Below are 16,550 nucleotides of genomic sequence, written 5' to 3'. Positions count from 1 at the left end.
CGTTACATCAGCACCACCGCTAACTAAAGCTAGCCGTTTCACATCCGTTACATCAGCACCACCGCTAACTAAGCTAGCCGTTTCACATCCGTTACATCAGAACCACCGCTAACTAAGCTAGCCGTTTCACATCCGTTACATCAGCACCACCGCTAACTAAGCTAGCCGTTTCACATCCGTTACATCAGAACCACCGCTAACTAAGCTAGCCGTTTCACATCCGTTACATCAGAACCACCGCTAACTAAGCTAGCCGTTTCACATCCGTTACATCAGCACCACCGCTAACTAAAGCTAGCCGTTTCACATCCGTTACATCAGCACCACCGCTAACTAAGCTAGCCGTTTCACATCCGTTACATCAGAACCACCGCTAACTAAGCTAGCAGTTTCACACCCGTTACACCAGCACCACCGCTAACTAAGCTAGCCGTTTCACATCCGTTACACCAGCACCACCGCTAACTAAGCTAGCCGTTTCACATCCGTTACATCAGCACCACCGCTAACTAAGCTAGCCGTTTCACATCCGTTACATCAGCACCACCGCTAACTAAGCTAGCCGTTTCACATCCGTTACATCAGCACCACCGCTAACTAAAGCTAGCCGTTTCACATCCGTTACATCAGCACCACCGCTAACTAAGCTAGCCGTTTCACATCCGTTACATCAGAACCACCGCTAACTAAGCTAGCCGTTTCACATCCGTTACATCAGCACCACCGCTAACTAAGCTAGCCGTTTCACATCCGTTACATCAGCACCACCGCTAACTAAAGCTAGCCGTTTCACATCCGTTACATCAGCACCACCGCTAACTAAGCTAGCCGTTTCACATCCGTTACATCAGAACCACCGCTAACTAAGCTAGCCGTTTCACATCCGTTACATCAGCACCACCGCTAACTAAAGCTAGCCGTTTCACATCCGTTACATCAGAACCACCGCTAACTAAGCTAGCCGTTTCACACCCGTTACATCAGAACCACCGCTAACTAAGCTAGCCGTTTCACATCCGTTACATCAGAACCACCGCTAACTAAGCTAGCCGTTTCACATCCGTTACATCAGAACCACCGCTAACTAAGCTAGCCGTTTCACACCCGTTACATCAGAACCACCGCTAACTAAGCTAGCCGTTTCACATCCGTTACATCAGAACCACCGCTAACTAAGCTAGCCGTTTCACATCCGTTACATCAGAACCACCGCTAACTAAGCTAGCCGTTTCACACCCGTTACATCAGAACCACCGCTAACTAAGCTAGCCGTTTCACATCCGTTACATCAGAACCACCGCTAACTAAGCTAGCCGTTTCACATCCGTTACACTTGCGATCCCAATTGTAATATAATTCGCAACCCCCACCATGTAAAAGAGTGATGTGCTCAACAGCTATGACAGTCTATTACAAATCAGTCCGACAGTATTTCAAACTGAAGGAAGTTTGAGGTTTGAACTAAGTGACTGAAATGAACCCGAAAGGTGTTGGGAAGATGATTCTACTTCCCTCCCAGTCTGATGTAGGTCTTGTCCTCTGTTCTAATGAGTCCTGCGTGGCTCGTAGAGGGAAACAGACACACACAGTGATGGGCTCATAATATTTTGTAACTTAAACCTTTTATAAAAGATAGAGCCACAGACGTAGGAAGAAAACAGAAACGGCTTTGTTCGTGACAACCGCATCTAGCGGTTACTGGAGGTTACGGACTTAACCCCCGGGGCAATCAATCCCCATTTTCAAATCAGGAGACCCCTAGTTAAAAAAAACACTGCCGTGGGGTAAGAGTAGGAGGATACATATGCAAATAAAAGATAACTGGTCATTGGTCAGAATAATCAGATCAGATTGTGATGTCTGTGTGCTGAAAACAGGCTGAAATTCCAGGCGTTCTTTAAAAAAATAAACTCTTACACTAAAAGGGCATTATCAAAATATTCATAATTTTGGTGTTATTTCAACCTCATAGTGTGGAAAATAAATACACGTTTTTGACTGCACTGCCCCTTTCACAAATAATAATAATATTTGTGAATAATTTTGCACGCCCAATTTTTCAGTTTTTGATTTGTTAAAAAAGTTTGAAATATCCAATAAATGTCGTTCCACTTCATGATTGTGTCCCACTTGTTGTTGATTCTTCACAAAAAATACAGTTTTATATCTTTATGATTGAAGCCTGAAATGTGGCAAAAGGTCGCAAAGTTCAAGGGGGTCGAATACTTTCGCAAGGCACTGTACATATACATATACGGGACGAAGATTCACCTTCCAGCAGGACAACGACCCTAAACACACAGCCAAGACAAGGCAGGAGTGTCTTTTGAGTGGCCCAGGCAGAGCCTGGACTTGAACCCGATCGAACATCTCTGGAGACCTGAAAATAGCTGTGCAGTGACGCTCCCCATCCAACCTGACAGAGCTTGAGAGGATCTGCAGAGAAGAATGGGAGGAACTCCCCAAATACAGGTGTGCCAAGTCTGTAGTGTCATACCCAAGAAGACTCGAGGCTGTAATTACTGCCAAAGGTGCTTCAACAAAGTACTGAGTAAAGGGTCTGAATACTTATATTCTTTTTGCTTTGTCATTATGGGGTTTTATTTTAAAATAAGTCCGCAAGGTAACAAAATGTGGAAAAAGTCAAGGGGGCTGAATACTTTCTGAAAGCACCTTACCTAATAAACAAAGCACCGTGCCCAATAAACAAAGCACCGTGCCCAATAAACAAAGCACCTTACCTAATAAACAAAGCACCATGCCCAATAAACAAAGCACCATGCCCAATAAACAAAGCACCGTGCCCAATAAACAAAGCACCTTACCTAATAAACAAAGCACCATGCCCAATAAACAAAGCACCATACCTAATAAACAAAGCACCATGCCCAATAAACAAAGCACCTTACCTAATAAACAAAGCACCGTGCCCAATAAACAAAGCACCGTGCCCAATAAACAAAGCACCATGCCCAATAAACAAAGCACCTTACCTAATAAACAAAGCACCTTACCTAATAAACAAAGCACCATACCTAATAAACAAAGCACCGTGCCCAATAAACAAAGCACCTTACCCAATAAACAGGCCAGTGAGTATTTCAGAAGATCATTTTCGCTAGAACACGCGATTTTCCTGATGTCAACAAACGTCATTAAGTCTGGAGACATTTAAAAACTAGCACAGAACATGAGGTGATTCTGAAGCTACGATATGACACATCAATATCCACAACTGTTATGGATAGCATAACTGGAAAAAACACATACTAGACAGTGAAAAGAGAGAAACCAATTACAGACCACAAACATCGATGAACGAGAACGTTTCATGATAATCCAATGTATGTTCTACAAAAAAGTTTTCCTAAAAAAATAAAAATAAAAAAAACTCACGAAAGTTACATCGCCTGTCCCCTATATCTTTAGTAGACTGTAAACAGGACCCTTCCATTTGGTCTGCATTGTTCATTTAACATCTAATCTTCAGAAGTAATACCGGGGGGATGCTGTGAGCCGAAAAACAAGCTCTGTGAACCCTTTCTTAAATAAATGAAAAATGATTGAGTGAAAAGCCTTTGAGACTGTGTATCCTACTCTGTAATGGTCAGAATTCATATAATTTCTTACATAGACTTTTAAAAATAAAGTCTGAACTCCAACATGTGGACCCAAAGTATAATTATGGACATGGTTTCATTTGGAAACCACACACTTTATTTGTAGATGCTCAGGTTGACCGTTCTCCGAAATGCCTCATATACACGCATGGCTATTTCAGTGTGAGTTATTCTCTATCTGGGAGGAACATCCAATGACTAGTGGCTAGGCCAGCCTCCCTCACGCTGCAGCACAACCATCCAATGACTAGTGGCTAGGCCAGCCTCCCTCACGCTGTAGCACAACCATCCAATGACTAGTGGCTAGGCCAGCCTCCCTCACGCTGTAGCACAACCATCCAATGACTAGAGGCTAGGCCAGCCTCCCTCACGGCACGTAGCACAACCATCCAATGACTAGTGGCTAGGCCAGCCTCCCTCACGGCACGTAGCACAACCATCCAATGACTAGTGGCTAGGCCAGCCTCCCTCACGGCACGTAGCACAACCATCCAATGACTAGTGGCTAGGCCAGCCTCCCTCATGCTGCAGCACAACCATCCAATGACTAGTGGCTAGGCCAGCCTCCCTCACGCTGCAGCACAACCATCCAATGACTAGTGGCTAGGCCAGCCTCCCTCACGCTGCAGCACAACCATCCAATGACTAGTGGCTAGGCCAGCCTCCCTCATGCTGCAGCACAACCATCCAATGACTAGTGGCTAGGCCAGCCTCCCTCACGGCACGTAGCACAACCATCCAATGACTAGTGGCTAGGCCAGCCTCCCTCATGCTGCAGCACAACAATCCAATGACTAGTGGCTAGGCCAGCCTCCCTCACGGCACGTAGCACAACCATCCAATGACTAGTGGCTAGGCCAGCCTCCCTCACGGCACGTAGCATAACCATCCAATGACTAGTGGCTAGGCCAGCCTCCCTCACGGCACGTAGCACAACCATCCAATGACTAGTGGCTAGGCCAGCCTCCCTCACGGCACGTAGCACAACCATCCAATGACTAGTGGCTAGGCCAGCCTCCCTCACGGCACGTAGCACAACCATCCAATGACTAGAGGCTAGGCCAGCCTCCCTCACGGCACGTAGCACAACCATCCAATGACTAGTGGCTAGGCCAGCCTCCCTCATGCTGCAGCACAACCATCCAATGACTAGTGGCTAGGCCAGCCTCCCTCACGGCACGTAGCACAACCATCCAATGACTAGTGGCTAGGCCAGCCTCCCTCACGGCACTTAGCACAACCATCCAATGACTAGTGGCTAGGCCAGCCTCCCTCACGGCACGTAGCACAACCATCCAATGACTAGTGGCTAGGCCAGCCTCCCTCACGGCACGTAGCACAACCATCCAATGACTAGTGGCTAGGCCAGCCTCCCTCATGCTGCAGCACAACCATCCAATGACTAGTGGCTAGGCCAGCCTCCCTCACGCTGCAGCACAACCATCCAATGACTAGTGGCTAGGCCAGCCTCCCTCACGCTGCAGCACAACCATCCAATGACTAGTGGCTAGGCCAGCCTCCCTCATGCTGCAGCACAACCATCCAATGACTAGTGGCTAGGCCAGCCTCCCTCACGGCACGTAGCACAACCATCCAATGACTAGTGGCTAGGCCAGCCTCCCTCATGCTGCAGCACAACAATCCAATGACTAGTGGCTAGGCCAGCCTCCCTCACGGCACGTAGCACAACCATCCAATGACTAGTGGCTAGGCCAGCCTCCCTCACGGCACGTAGCATAACCATCCAATGACTAGTGGCTAGGCCAGCCTCCCTCACGGCACGTAGCACAACCATCCAATGACTAGTGGCTAGGCCAGCCTCCCTCACGGCACGTAGCACAACCATCCAATGACTAGTGGCTAGGCCAGCCTCCCTCACGCTGCAGCACAACCATCCAATGACTAGTGGCTAGGCCAGCCTCCCTCATGCTGCAGCACAACCATCCAATGACTAGTGGCTAGGCCAGCCTCCCTCACGGCACGTAGCACAACCATCCAATGACTAGTGGCTAGGCCAGCCTCCCTCATGCTGCAGCACAACAATCCAATGACTAGTGGCTAGGCCAGCCTCCCTCACGGCACGTAGCACAACCATCCAATGACTAGTGGCTAGGCCAGCCTCCCTCACGGCACGTAGCATAACCATCCAATGACTAGTGGCTAGGCCAGCCTCCCTCACGGCACGTAGCACAACCATCCAATGACTAGTGGCTAGGCCAGCCTCCCTCACGGCACGTAGCACAACCATCCAATGACTAGTGGCTAGGCCAGCCTCCCTCACGGCACGTAGCACAACCATCCAATGACTAGAGGCTAGGCCAGCCTCCCTCACGGCACGTAGCACAACCATCCAATGACTAGTGGCTAGGCCAGCCTCCCTCATGCTGCAGCACAACCATCCAATGACTAGTGGCTAGGCCAGCCTCCCTCACGGCACGTAGCACAACCATCCAATGACTAGTGGCTAGGCCAGCCTCCCTCACGGCACTTAGCACAACCATCCAATGACTAGTGGCTAGGCCAGCCTCCCTCACGGCACGTAGCACAACCATCCAATGACTAGTGGCTAGGCCAGCCTCCCTCACGGCACGTAGCACAACCATCCAATGACTAGTGGCTAGGCCAGCCTCCCTCATGCTGCAGCACAACCATCCAATGACTAGTGGCTAGGCCAGCCTCCCTCACGCTGCAGCACAACCATCCAATGACTAGTGGCTAGGCCAGCCTCCCTCACGCTGCAGCACAACCATCCAATGACTAGTGGCTAGGCCAGCCTCCCTCATGCTGCAGCACAACCATCCAATGACTAGTGGCTAGGCCAGCCTCCCTCACGGCACGTAGCACAACCATCCAATGACTAGTGGCTAGGCCAGCCTCCCTCATGCTGCAGCACAACCATCCAATGACTAGTGGCTAGGCCAGCCTCCCTCACGGCACGTAGCACAACCATCCAATGACTAGTGGCTAGGCCAGCCTCCCTCACGGCACGTAGCACAACCATCCAATGACTAGTGGCTAGGCCAGCCTCCCACACGACTAGCACGTCAGCACAACCATCCAATGACTAGTGGCTAGGCCAGCCTCCCTCACTCACAACCATCCAATGACTAGTGGCTAGGCCAGCCTCCCTCACGGCACGTAGCACAACCATCCAATGACTAGTGGCTAGGCCAGCCTCCCTCACGCTGTAGCACAACCATCCAATGACTAGTGGCTAGGCCAGCCTCCCACGGCACGTAGCACAACCATCCAATGACTAGTGGCTAGGCCAGCCTCCCTCACGGCACTTAGCACAACCATCCAATGACTAGTGGCTAGGCCAGCCTCCCTCATGCTGCAGCACAACCATCCAATGACTAGTGGCTAGGCCAGCCTCCCTCATGCTGCAGCACAACCATCCAATGACTAGTGGCTAGGCCAGCCTCCCTCATGCTGCAGCACAACCATCCAATGACTAGTGGCTAGGCCAGCCTCCCTCACGGCACGTAGCACAACCATCCAATGACTAGTGGCTAGGCCAGCCTCCCTCACGCTGTAGCACAACCATCCAATGACTAGTGGCTAGGCCAGCCTCCCTCACGCTGTAGCACAACCATCCAATGACTAGTGGCTAGGCCAGCCTCCCTCACGGCACGTAGCACAACCATCCAATGACTAGTGGCTAGGCCAGCCTCCCTCACGGCACTTAGCACAACCATCCAATGACTAGTGGCTAGGCCAGCCTCCCTCACGGCACGTAGCACAACCATCCAATGACTAGTGGCTAGGCCAGCCTCCCTCACGGCACGTAGCACAACCATCCAATGACTAGTGGCTAGGCCAGCCTCCCTCATGCTGCAGCACAACCATCCAATGACTAGTGGCTAGGCCAGCCTCCCTCACGCTGCAGCACAACCATCCAATGACTAGTGGCTAGGCCAGCCTCCCTCACGCTGCAGCACAACCATCCAATGACTAGTGGCTAGGCCAGCCTCCCTCATGCTGCAGCACAACCATCCAATGACTAGTGGCTAGGCCAGCCTCCCTACCGGCACGTAGCACAACCATCCAATGACTAGTGGCTAGGCCAGCCTCCCTCATGCTGCAGCACAACAATCCAATGACTAGTGGCTAGGCCAGCCTCCCTCACGGCACGTAGCACAACCATCCAATGACTAGTGGCTAGGCCAGCCTCCTCACGGCACGTAGCATAACCATCCAATGACTAGTGGCTAGGCCAGCCTCCCTCACGGCACGTAGCACAACCATCCAATGACTAGTGGCTAGGCCAGCCTCCCTCACGGCACGTAGCACAACCATCCAATGACTAGTGGCTAGGCCAGCCTCCCTCACGCTGCAGCACAACCATCCAATGACTAGTGGCTAGGCCAGCCTCCCTCATGCTGCAGCACAACCATCCAATGACTAGTGGCTAGGCCAGCCTCCCTCACGGCACGTAGCACAACCATCCAATGACTAGTGGCTAGGCCAGCCTCCCTCATGCTGCAGCACAACAATCCAATGACTAGTGGCTAGGCCAGCCTCCCTCACGGCACGTAGCACAACCATCCAATGACTAGTGGCTAGGCCAGCCTCCTCACGGCACGTAGCATAACCATCCAATGACTAGTGGCTAGGCCAGCCTCCCTCACGGCACGTAGCACAACCATCCAATGACTAGTGGCTAGGCCAGCCTCCCTCACGGCACGTAGCACAACCATCCAATGACTAGTGGCTAGGCCAGCCTCCCTCACGGCACGTAGCACAACCATCCAATGACTAGAGGCTAGGCCAGCCTCCCTCACGGCACGTAGCACAACCATCCAATGACTAGTGGCTAGGCCAGCCTCCCTCATGCTGCAGCACAACCATCCAATGACTAGTGGCTAGGCCAGCCTCCCTCACGGCACGTAGCACAACCATCCAATGACTAGTGGCTAGGCCAGCCTCCCTCACGGCACTTAGCACAACCATCCAATGACTAGTGGCTAGGCCAGCCTCCCTCACGGCACGTAGCACAACCATCCAATGACTAGTGGCTAGGCCAGCCTCCCTCACGGCACGTAGCACAACCATCCAATGACTAGTGGCTAGGCCAGCCTCCCTCATGCTGCAGCACAACCATCCAATGACTAGTGGCTAGGCCAGCCTCCCTCACGCTGCAGCACAACCATCCAATGACTAGTGGCTAGGCCAGCCTCCCTCACGCTGCAGCACAACCATCCAATGACTAGTGGCTAGGCCAGCCTCCCTCATGCTGCAGCACAACCATCCAATGACTAGTGGCTAGGCCAGCCTCCCTCACGGCACGTAGCACAACCATCCAATGACTAGTGGCTAGGCCAGCCTCCCTCATGCTGCAGCACAACAATCCAATGACTAGTGGCTAGGCCAGCCTCCCTCACGGCACGTAGCACAACCATCCAATGACTAGTGGCTAGGCCAGCCTCCCTCACGGCACGTAGCATAACCATCCAATGACTAGTGGCTAGGCCAGCCTCCCTCACGGCACGTAGCACAACCATCCAATGACTAGTGGCTAGGCCAGCCTCCCTCACGGCACGTAGCACAACCATCCAATGACTAGTGGCTAGGCCAGCCTCCCTCACAGCACGTAGCACAACCATCCAATGACTAGTGGCTAGGCCAGCCTCCCTCACGGCACGTAGCACAACCATCCAATGACTAGTGGCTAGGCCAGCCTCCCTCATGCTGCAGCACAACCATCCAATGACTAGTGGCTAGGCCAGCCTCCCTCACGGCACGTAGCACAACCATCCAATGACTAGTGGCTAGGCCAGCCTCCCTCACGGCACTTAGCACAACCATCCAATGACTAGTGGCTAGGCCAGCCTCCCTCATGCTGCAGCACAACCATCCAATGACTAGTGGCTAGGCCAGCCTCCCTCATGCTGCAGCACAACCATCCAATGACTAGTGGCTAGGCCAGCCTCCCTCATGCTGCAGCACAACCATCCAATGACTAGTGGCTAGGCCAGCCTCCCTCACGGCACGTAGCACAACCATCCAATGACTAGTGGCTAGGCCAGCCTCCCTCACGCTGTAGCACAACCATCCAATGACTAGTGGCTAGGCCAGCCTCCCTCACGCTGTAGCACAACCATCCAATGACTAGTGGCTAGGCCAGCCTCCCTCACGGCACGTAGCACAACCATCCAATGACTAGTGGCTAGGCCAGCCTCCCTCACGCTGCAGCACAACCATCCAATGACTAGTGGCTAGGCCAGCCTCCCTCACGGCACGTAGCACAACCATCCAATGACTAGTGGCTAGGCCAGCCTCCCTCACGCTGCAGCACGCTCCGCACGTAGCACAACCATTAAAACATACTCCCTCTGGAGAGGGGCCAGGAGTCAGAGTTGGAACCCAGTTTATTATCTCCCTCACACACTCTTTCTCCTCCTCCCCTCCTCCTCATCCCTCTCCCGCTCAGTGGCCCTGTAGAAACCCTACAGCACAACGAGTTGTACCTGCGAGACGTGCAGAGTGCCGTTGTTTACATGGATAACTGGTTGTCTTGGTTACCCGGTAGTCCTGTACATTACAACAGAGTGGTGACAAACACACACCCAGGGTTAGGGAGCACAGGGTTAGGAGCACAGGGTTAGGAGCACAGGGTTAGGAGCACAGGGTTCAGGGTTAGGAGCACAGGGTTAGGAGCACAGGGTTAGGAGCACAGGGCCCAGGGTTAGGAGCACAGGGTTAGGAGCACAGGGTTAGGAGCACAGGGCCCAGGGTTAGGAGCACAGGGCCCAGGGTTAGGAGCACAGGGCCCAGGGTTAGGAGCACAGGGCCCAGGGTTAGGAGTACAGGCAGTTCCAGCGTCAGTCACCTTCAGTCCCTTTGCCAGATCGACAAAAATTCAAATGAAACATAATCTAAACCTCCGTAAATGTTAACTTTGAGACATGTATGTATAAATATGATGTTTTAACCTTCTTTTAAACACTTAAACCAGTGTTTTTACACAAGATATATGAGCCTTGTGAAATGTCCTAGGCTACATCAACAGATGGAATCGGATCGCTTTACATTTACGGAACAGAAAGATTTGACATGATTAGTCTCGGTGTGTTACGCGCCCAGGGAGGCTAGTCTGTTATAATAATAATAATAATAATAATAATATGGTTTCTATGATGTTGATGTAACCGGAGGAACATGGACTAACACGCAGACAGGCGAGGTGCGTTAAACTAGGCGTTTCATATTTCACAATATCATGCAATCCTCCAAGATTTATGGGTGAAGTTACGTCCAAATCCTACAATATCGCGTTTGTTTTTGAAACACACTGCAGTTGCTGTCTAAACGTAACCAATGTTGTACTAAAGATACACTATATCTACAGCAGTATGTGAAGACCCCTTCACATGAGTGGAGCCACACTACTTCAGCCACAGCCGTCGCTGACAGGTGTATAATATCGAGCACAGAGCCATGCAATCTCCATAGACAAATCTGGGATTGGCGGATGCCAGGAGAACTACCTATCCGAAATGCATAGTGCCGACTGTAAAGTTTGGTGGAGGAGGAATAATGGTCTGGGTCTGTTTTTAATGGTTCGGGCTAGGCCTCTTACAGCATGACATCGCCCCCGTGCACAAAAGCGAGGGCCTTACAGAAAAGGTTTGTCGAGATCGGTGTGGAAGAACTTGTCTGGCCTGCTGAGAGTGACCTAAGCCCCATCAAACACATTTAGTATGAATTGGAACGCTGACTACGAGCCAGACCCAATCGCTCAACATCAGTACCCGACCTCACTGATGCTCTTGTGGCTGAATGGAAGCAAGTCCCCACAGCAATGTTCCTACATCTAGTGGAAAGTCTTCCCAGAAGAGTGGAGGCTGTTATAGCAGCAATGTTCCAACATCTAGTGGAAAGTCTTCCCAGAAGAGTGGAGGCTGTTATAGCAGCAATGTTCCAACATCTAGTGGAAAGCCTTCCCAGAAGAGTGGAGGCTGTTATAGCAGCAATGTTCCAACATCTAGTGGAAAGCCTTCCCAGAAGAGTGGAGGCTGTTATAGCAGCAATGTTCCAACATCTAGTGGAAAGCCTTCCCAGAAGAGTGGAGGCTGTTATAGCAGCAATGTTCCAACATCTAGGGGAAAGCCTTCCCAGAAGAGTGGAGGCTGTTATAGCAGCAATGTTCCTACATCTAGTGGAAAGCCTTCCCAGAAGAGTGGAGGCTGTTATAGCAGCAATGTTCCAACATCTAGTGGAAAGCCTTCCCAGAAGAGTGGAGGCTGTTATAGCAGCAATGTTCCTACATCTAGTGGAAAGCCTTCCCAGAAGAGTGGAGGCTGTTATAGCAGCAATGTTCCTACATCTAGTGGAAAGCCTTCCCAGAAGAGTGGAGGCTGTTTTGGCAGCAATGTTCCTACATCTAGTGGAAAGTCTTCCCAGAAGAGTGGAGGCTGTTTTAGCAGCAATGTTCCTACATCTAGTGGAAAGCCTTCCCAGAAGAGTGGAGGCTGTTATAGCAGCAATGTTCCTACATCTAGTGGAACGCCTTCCCAGAAGACTGGAGGCTGTTATAGCAGCAAAGGGGGGGCCCAACTCCATATTAACTCTCATGATTTTAGAATGAGCTGTCCGACGAGCATGTGTCCACAAACCTTTAATGGTTAGTAGCTCTGTCTCAGAGTTATATGTGTTTAATGATTAGTAGCTCTGTCTCAGAGCTATTTGTGTTCAACAACCTCTTCCTCAACAGACAGAGAAGCTGATGTGGACTACAGGGAACGGAGTGCCGTAACAGGCCCCCATTCACATCGACGGGGCTGTAGTGGACGAGGGGTCGAGAGCTTCAACTTTCTCGGTGTCCACATCACTTTTTTCCATTTCACCTTTATTTAACCAGGTAGTTTAGTTGAGAACAAGTTCTCATTTACAACTGCGACCTGGCCAAGATAAAGCAAAGCAATGTGAACAGACAGCAACACAGAGTTACACATGCACTTCCGGGTTGGATTTTTCTCAAGCTTTCACCTGCAACATCTTTCTGTTATACTCACAGACAATATTTTTACAGTTTCGGAAACTTTAGAGTGTTTTCTATCCTAAGCTGTCAATTATATGCACATATATATATATTACACATATACATATTCTAGCATCTGGTCCTGACAAAATATCCCGTTAACTATGGGAACGTTTATTTTTCATTAAATGAAAATACTGCCCGCTAGTCACAACAGGTTTTAATAGACCAGGTCATATCCACTGAGGGGTTTAATAGACCAGGTCATATTGACTGAGGGGTTTAATAGACCAGGTCATATTGACTGAGGGGTTTAATAGACCAGGTCATATTCACTGAGGGGTTTAATAGACCAGGTCATATTCACTGAGGGGTTTAATAGACCAGGTCATATTCACTGAGGGGTTTAATAGACCAGGTCATATTGACTGAGGGGTTTAATAGACCAGGTCATATTCACTGAGTGGTTTAATAGACCAGGTCATATTCACTGAGGGGTTTAATAGACCAGGTCATATTCACTGAGGGGTTTAATAGACCAGGTCATATCCACTGAGTGGTTTAATAGACCAGGTCATATTCACTGAGGGGTTTAATAGACCAGGTCATACCCACTGAGGGGTTTAATAGACCAGGTCATATCCACTGAGGGGTTTAATAGACCAGGTCATATCCACTGAGTGGTTTAATAGACCAGGTCATATCCACTGAGGGGTTTAATAGACCAGGTCATATCCACTGAGGGGTTTAATAGACCAGGTCATATCCACTGAGGGGTTTAATAGACCAGGTCATATTCACTGAGGGGTTTAATAGACCAGGTCATATTCACTGAGGGGTTTAATAGACCAGGTCATATTCACTGAGGGGTTTAATAGACCAGGTCATATTGACTGAGGGGTTTAATGGACCAGGTCATATTCACTGAGGGGTTTAATAGACCAGGTCATATCCACTGAGTGGTTTAATAGACCAGGTCATATTCACTGAGGGGTTTAATAGACCAGGTCATATTCACTGAGTGGTTTAATAGACCAGGTCATATTCACTGAGGGGTTTAATAGACCAGGTCATATTCATATTCACTGAGGGGTTTAATAGACCAGGTCATATTCACTGAGGGGTTTAATAGACCAGGTCATATCCACTGAGTGGTTTAATAGACCAGGTCATATTCACTGAGGGGTTTAATAGACCAGGTCATATTCACTGAGGGGTTTAATAGACCAGGTCATATCCACTGAGTGGTTTAATAGACCAGGTCATATCCACTGAGGGGTTTAATAGACCAGGTCATATCCACTGAGGGGTTTAATAGACCAGGTCATATCCACTGAGGGGTTTAATAGACCAGGTCATATCCACTGAGGGGTTTAATAGACCAGGTCATATCCACTGAGTGGTTTAATAGACCAGGTCATATCCACTGAGGGGTTTAATAGACCAGGTCATATTCATATTCACTGAGGGGTTTAATAGACCAGGTCATATCCACTGAGGGGTTTAATAGACCAGGTCATATCCACTGAGGGGTTTAATAGACCAGGTCATATCCACTGAGTGGTTTAATAGACCAGGTCATATCCACTGAGGGGTTTAATAGACCAGGTCATATTCATATTCACTGAGGGGTTTAATAGACCAGGTCATATCCACTGAGGGGTTTAATAGACCAGGTCATATTCACTGAGGGGTTTAATAGACCAGGTCATATTCACTGAGGGGTTTAATAGACCAGGTCATATCCACTGAGGGGTTTAATAGACCAGGTCATATCCACTGAGTGGTTTAATAGACCCTTAATAACCCTTAATAGTCCCTTAATGGACTAGGTGAAAAATCTGCCATTGTGCCCATCACCAAGGTACCTAAACCTAATTGGTAATGGATAAGAGCGTCTGCTAAAGATAACCATTATAATGTAAAGGGACAGGGGGCCATTTGGGAAACAGCCTCAACTATTGCATGACATATGGGCCAAGATTATGAATACCCAGGTTTGAAATCACTCTGCCATTTCCTGGTTGTTAAAATTCTAATAGTTCGACTAATTTCAGTGTGTGTTGTGACAAAACCAGCAAGTATAGTGAAGACAATCATTGTACCATCTAAACAAAACCACGGTGAAATCAATTGAACATATGCAAAAACATATTTTCAGCTGTTTTGTCGGTGGGGTACAAAACCGAAAGTAGAAGACACAAAAACTACACGTAATGGTGTGCATAGAAATTACACACACAGAGCTACAGCAATGCTTTCAATGAGAATGACAGATCTATAACTTACAAGTCTATGTGAATTTGATCGGGTTGGACAAAACGTTTTTCATATTGCCGCTTTAACTTAACCTGGCTACTTACTTTAGTCCTTCCATTTATTGTAAAGTTTCCCAGCTGACCATTACAATGTCTGACCAGATCATCCATCCGGCTCATGAGGAAGCAGATCTTCTCACATCCGGTCTCTCGGCCCTCGATCCATGTGATCTTATCTCCCCTAATGTCTTTAGTGGAGTCCGTTTTCTGACTGACCAACTGACCGTCGGTAAACTTCCCGGTTTTATGCAACAATTTGACGTCTTCCAAGATGGCCAGCCCCGTTTCACCGCCGAGGAAGTTGTCAACAACACATATCCCATGCTTGATCATACACGGGACGATGTACTCCATGGCGAGATTCTGAGGCGTGGACCGGGTGGTGGTCTGTCCGTTGGGTTTGGTGTTCGACCCGCCTGGTTTCCCGACCGAGGAGCCAGCGCACTCTGCGTTAGTTATAAAACCTTTCATTCTTGTCTCTCCGCTCGGAGATGCGGTGTTGTCGGGTTGGACGCGTGTCTTTAGTTGTGGTGACGGTAGTGTCTGTCCCTCTATCCCCCCGGACGGTGCCTGAGGTTCAGCAGACTTCTGTTTTGAAACCTGTGGTTTTACCTCGGATTCTTTACAATTCACCTTGTGCATTTTCCAGTGCTGCTTTTGGTGCTCCTTGCTGCAGTAAAACGAGTTTCGACACCGGCCGCACTTTAGGAGATTCTCCATTTTCCCACAAAGTTCACAATACTGTGTTTCTCGCTCCATGTCCTGAGCAGTCTGAGCTGCAGTCTTAAGTTTAGTCTCCATGTTTGCAGTTGGAAGTAACGTTAGCTAACTAGTGTGTTACGGTCTTTAAATCCAATCATTTACACGCGTCCTGTTACTGATTTAGTTTGGAAGTGATCCACACACAGATCGAGCCCAGCCTGCCACGCCACACCGAGTGAAACGGAAAACCAGCTCCTGATAATTTCATCACACGTATTCCGTTGTTTACTTTATTTTACACGGAAATAAGAGTTTAGGTGCGTTCGAGCCCAACATTCCAGTGTTCGGGACGTTTTGTAGCACGGAGCCATCGATCAGACTGTGTCGCATAACGCCGTCAGTGTTACGACGCCTTATCTCTCTCGGAGCGTATTAATTACGCAGATTCTGTGACGTTTCTTAAACAGGAAGCGAACAAAACGGGGCGGGATATACCTGCATTTGTCCAATAGAAACTCTAGTTTTAGTTGCAAATCGGACTGATAACGATTACGCCTCTGGGCTGCGTTTCGTATGTTTTTACGTTCTGAAACGGTGCTGTACTGAACGACCAGTTGAAAAAAGGGTCGGGGTACACAGTCGACATCGCCACTTCCCTTTAAATACGTTACTCCTTGCTTCAAGTCACGCCTCGCCACACCCACCAAATGGCAGCAAACCTACCTCAAAGTATGTTCAAGAACGTACAAGAACGTTTTGGAGAAACGTCGTTCAATACAAACAGTTGCACAACGTAGCAAACGTTCAAGCAAACTGAACGCACCCATGATGTCAACAACGAAACCTGCCTGCTGGTCCAATGTCAGCAGCTGGTCCTCCCTTTAAACCTGCAATGTGGAACTTTTTGGGAGACGACCAAATTCACAT

General features: G+C 49.3%; 1 protein-coding gene across 2 annotated transcripts in view; it reads right to left on the bottom strand.

Moving 5' to 3' along the window:
• Positions 1-16,068, bottom strand: part of egln1a (egl-9 family hypoxia-inducible factor 1a) — a 28,868-nt gene extending 12,800 nt beyond the window's left edge. Inside the window, exon 1 of one of the 2 annotated variants that reach the window (XM_065007770.1) lies at positions 14,967-16,068. In XM_065007770.1, coding sequence (XP_064863842.1) covers positions 14,967-15,722 — 756 coding nt within the window. In that variant the 5' untranslated portion in view covers positions 15,723-16,068. The remainder of the gene's footprint in view (positions 1-14,966) is intronic. The other variant, XM_065007769.1, reaches the window with a different exon arrangement.
• Positions 16,069-16,550: the final 482 nt, after the last annotated feature.

The sequence above is a fragment of the Oncorhynchus nerka genome, linkage group LG23 (assembly GCF_034236695.1).
Source record: "Oncorhynchus nerka isolate Pitt River linkage group LG23, Oner_Uvic_2.0, whole genome shotgun sequence".
NCBI classification, from domain to species: domain Eukaryota; kingdom Metazoa; phylum Chordata; class Actinopteri; order Salmoniformes; family Salmonidae; genus Oncorhynchus; species Oncorhynchus nerka.
The sequence above is the reverse complement of the archived record's forward strand: the minus strand, read 5'-3'. Positions and strand labels throughout refer to the sequence as shown.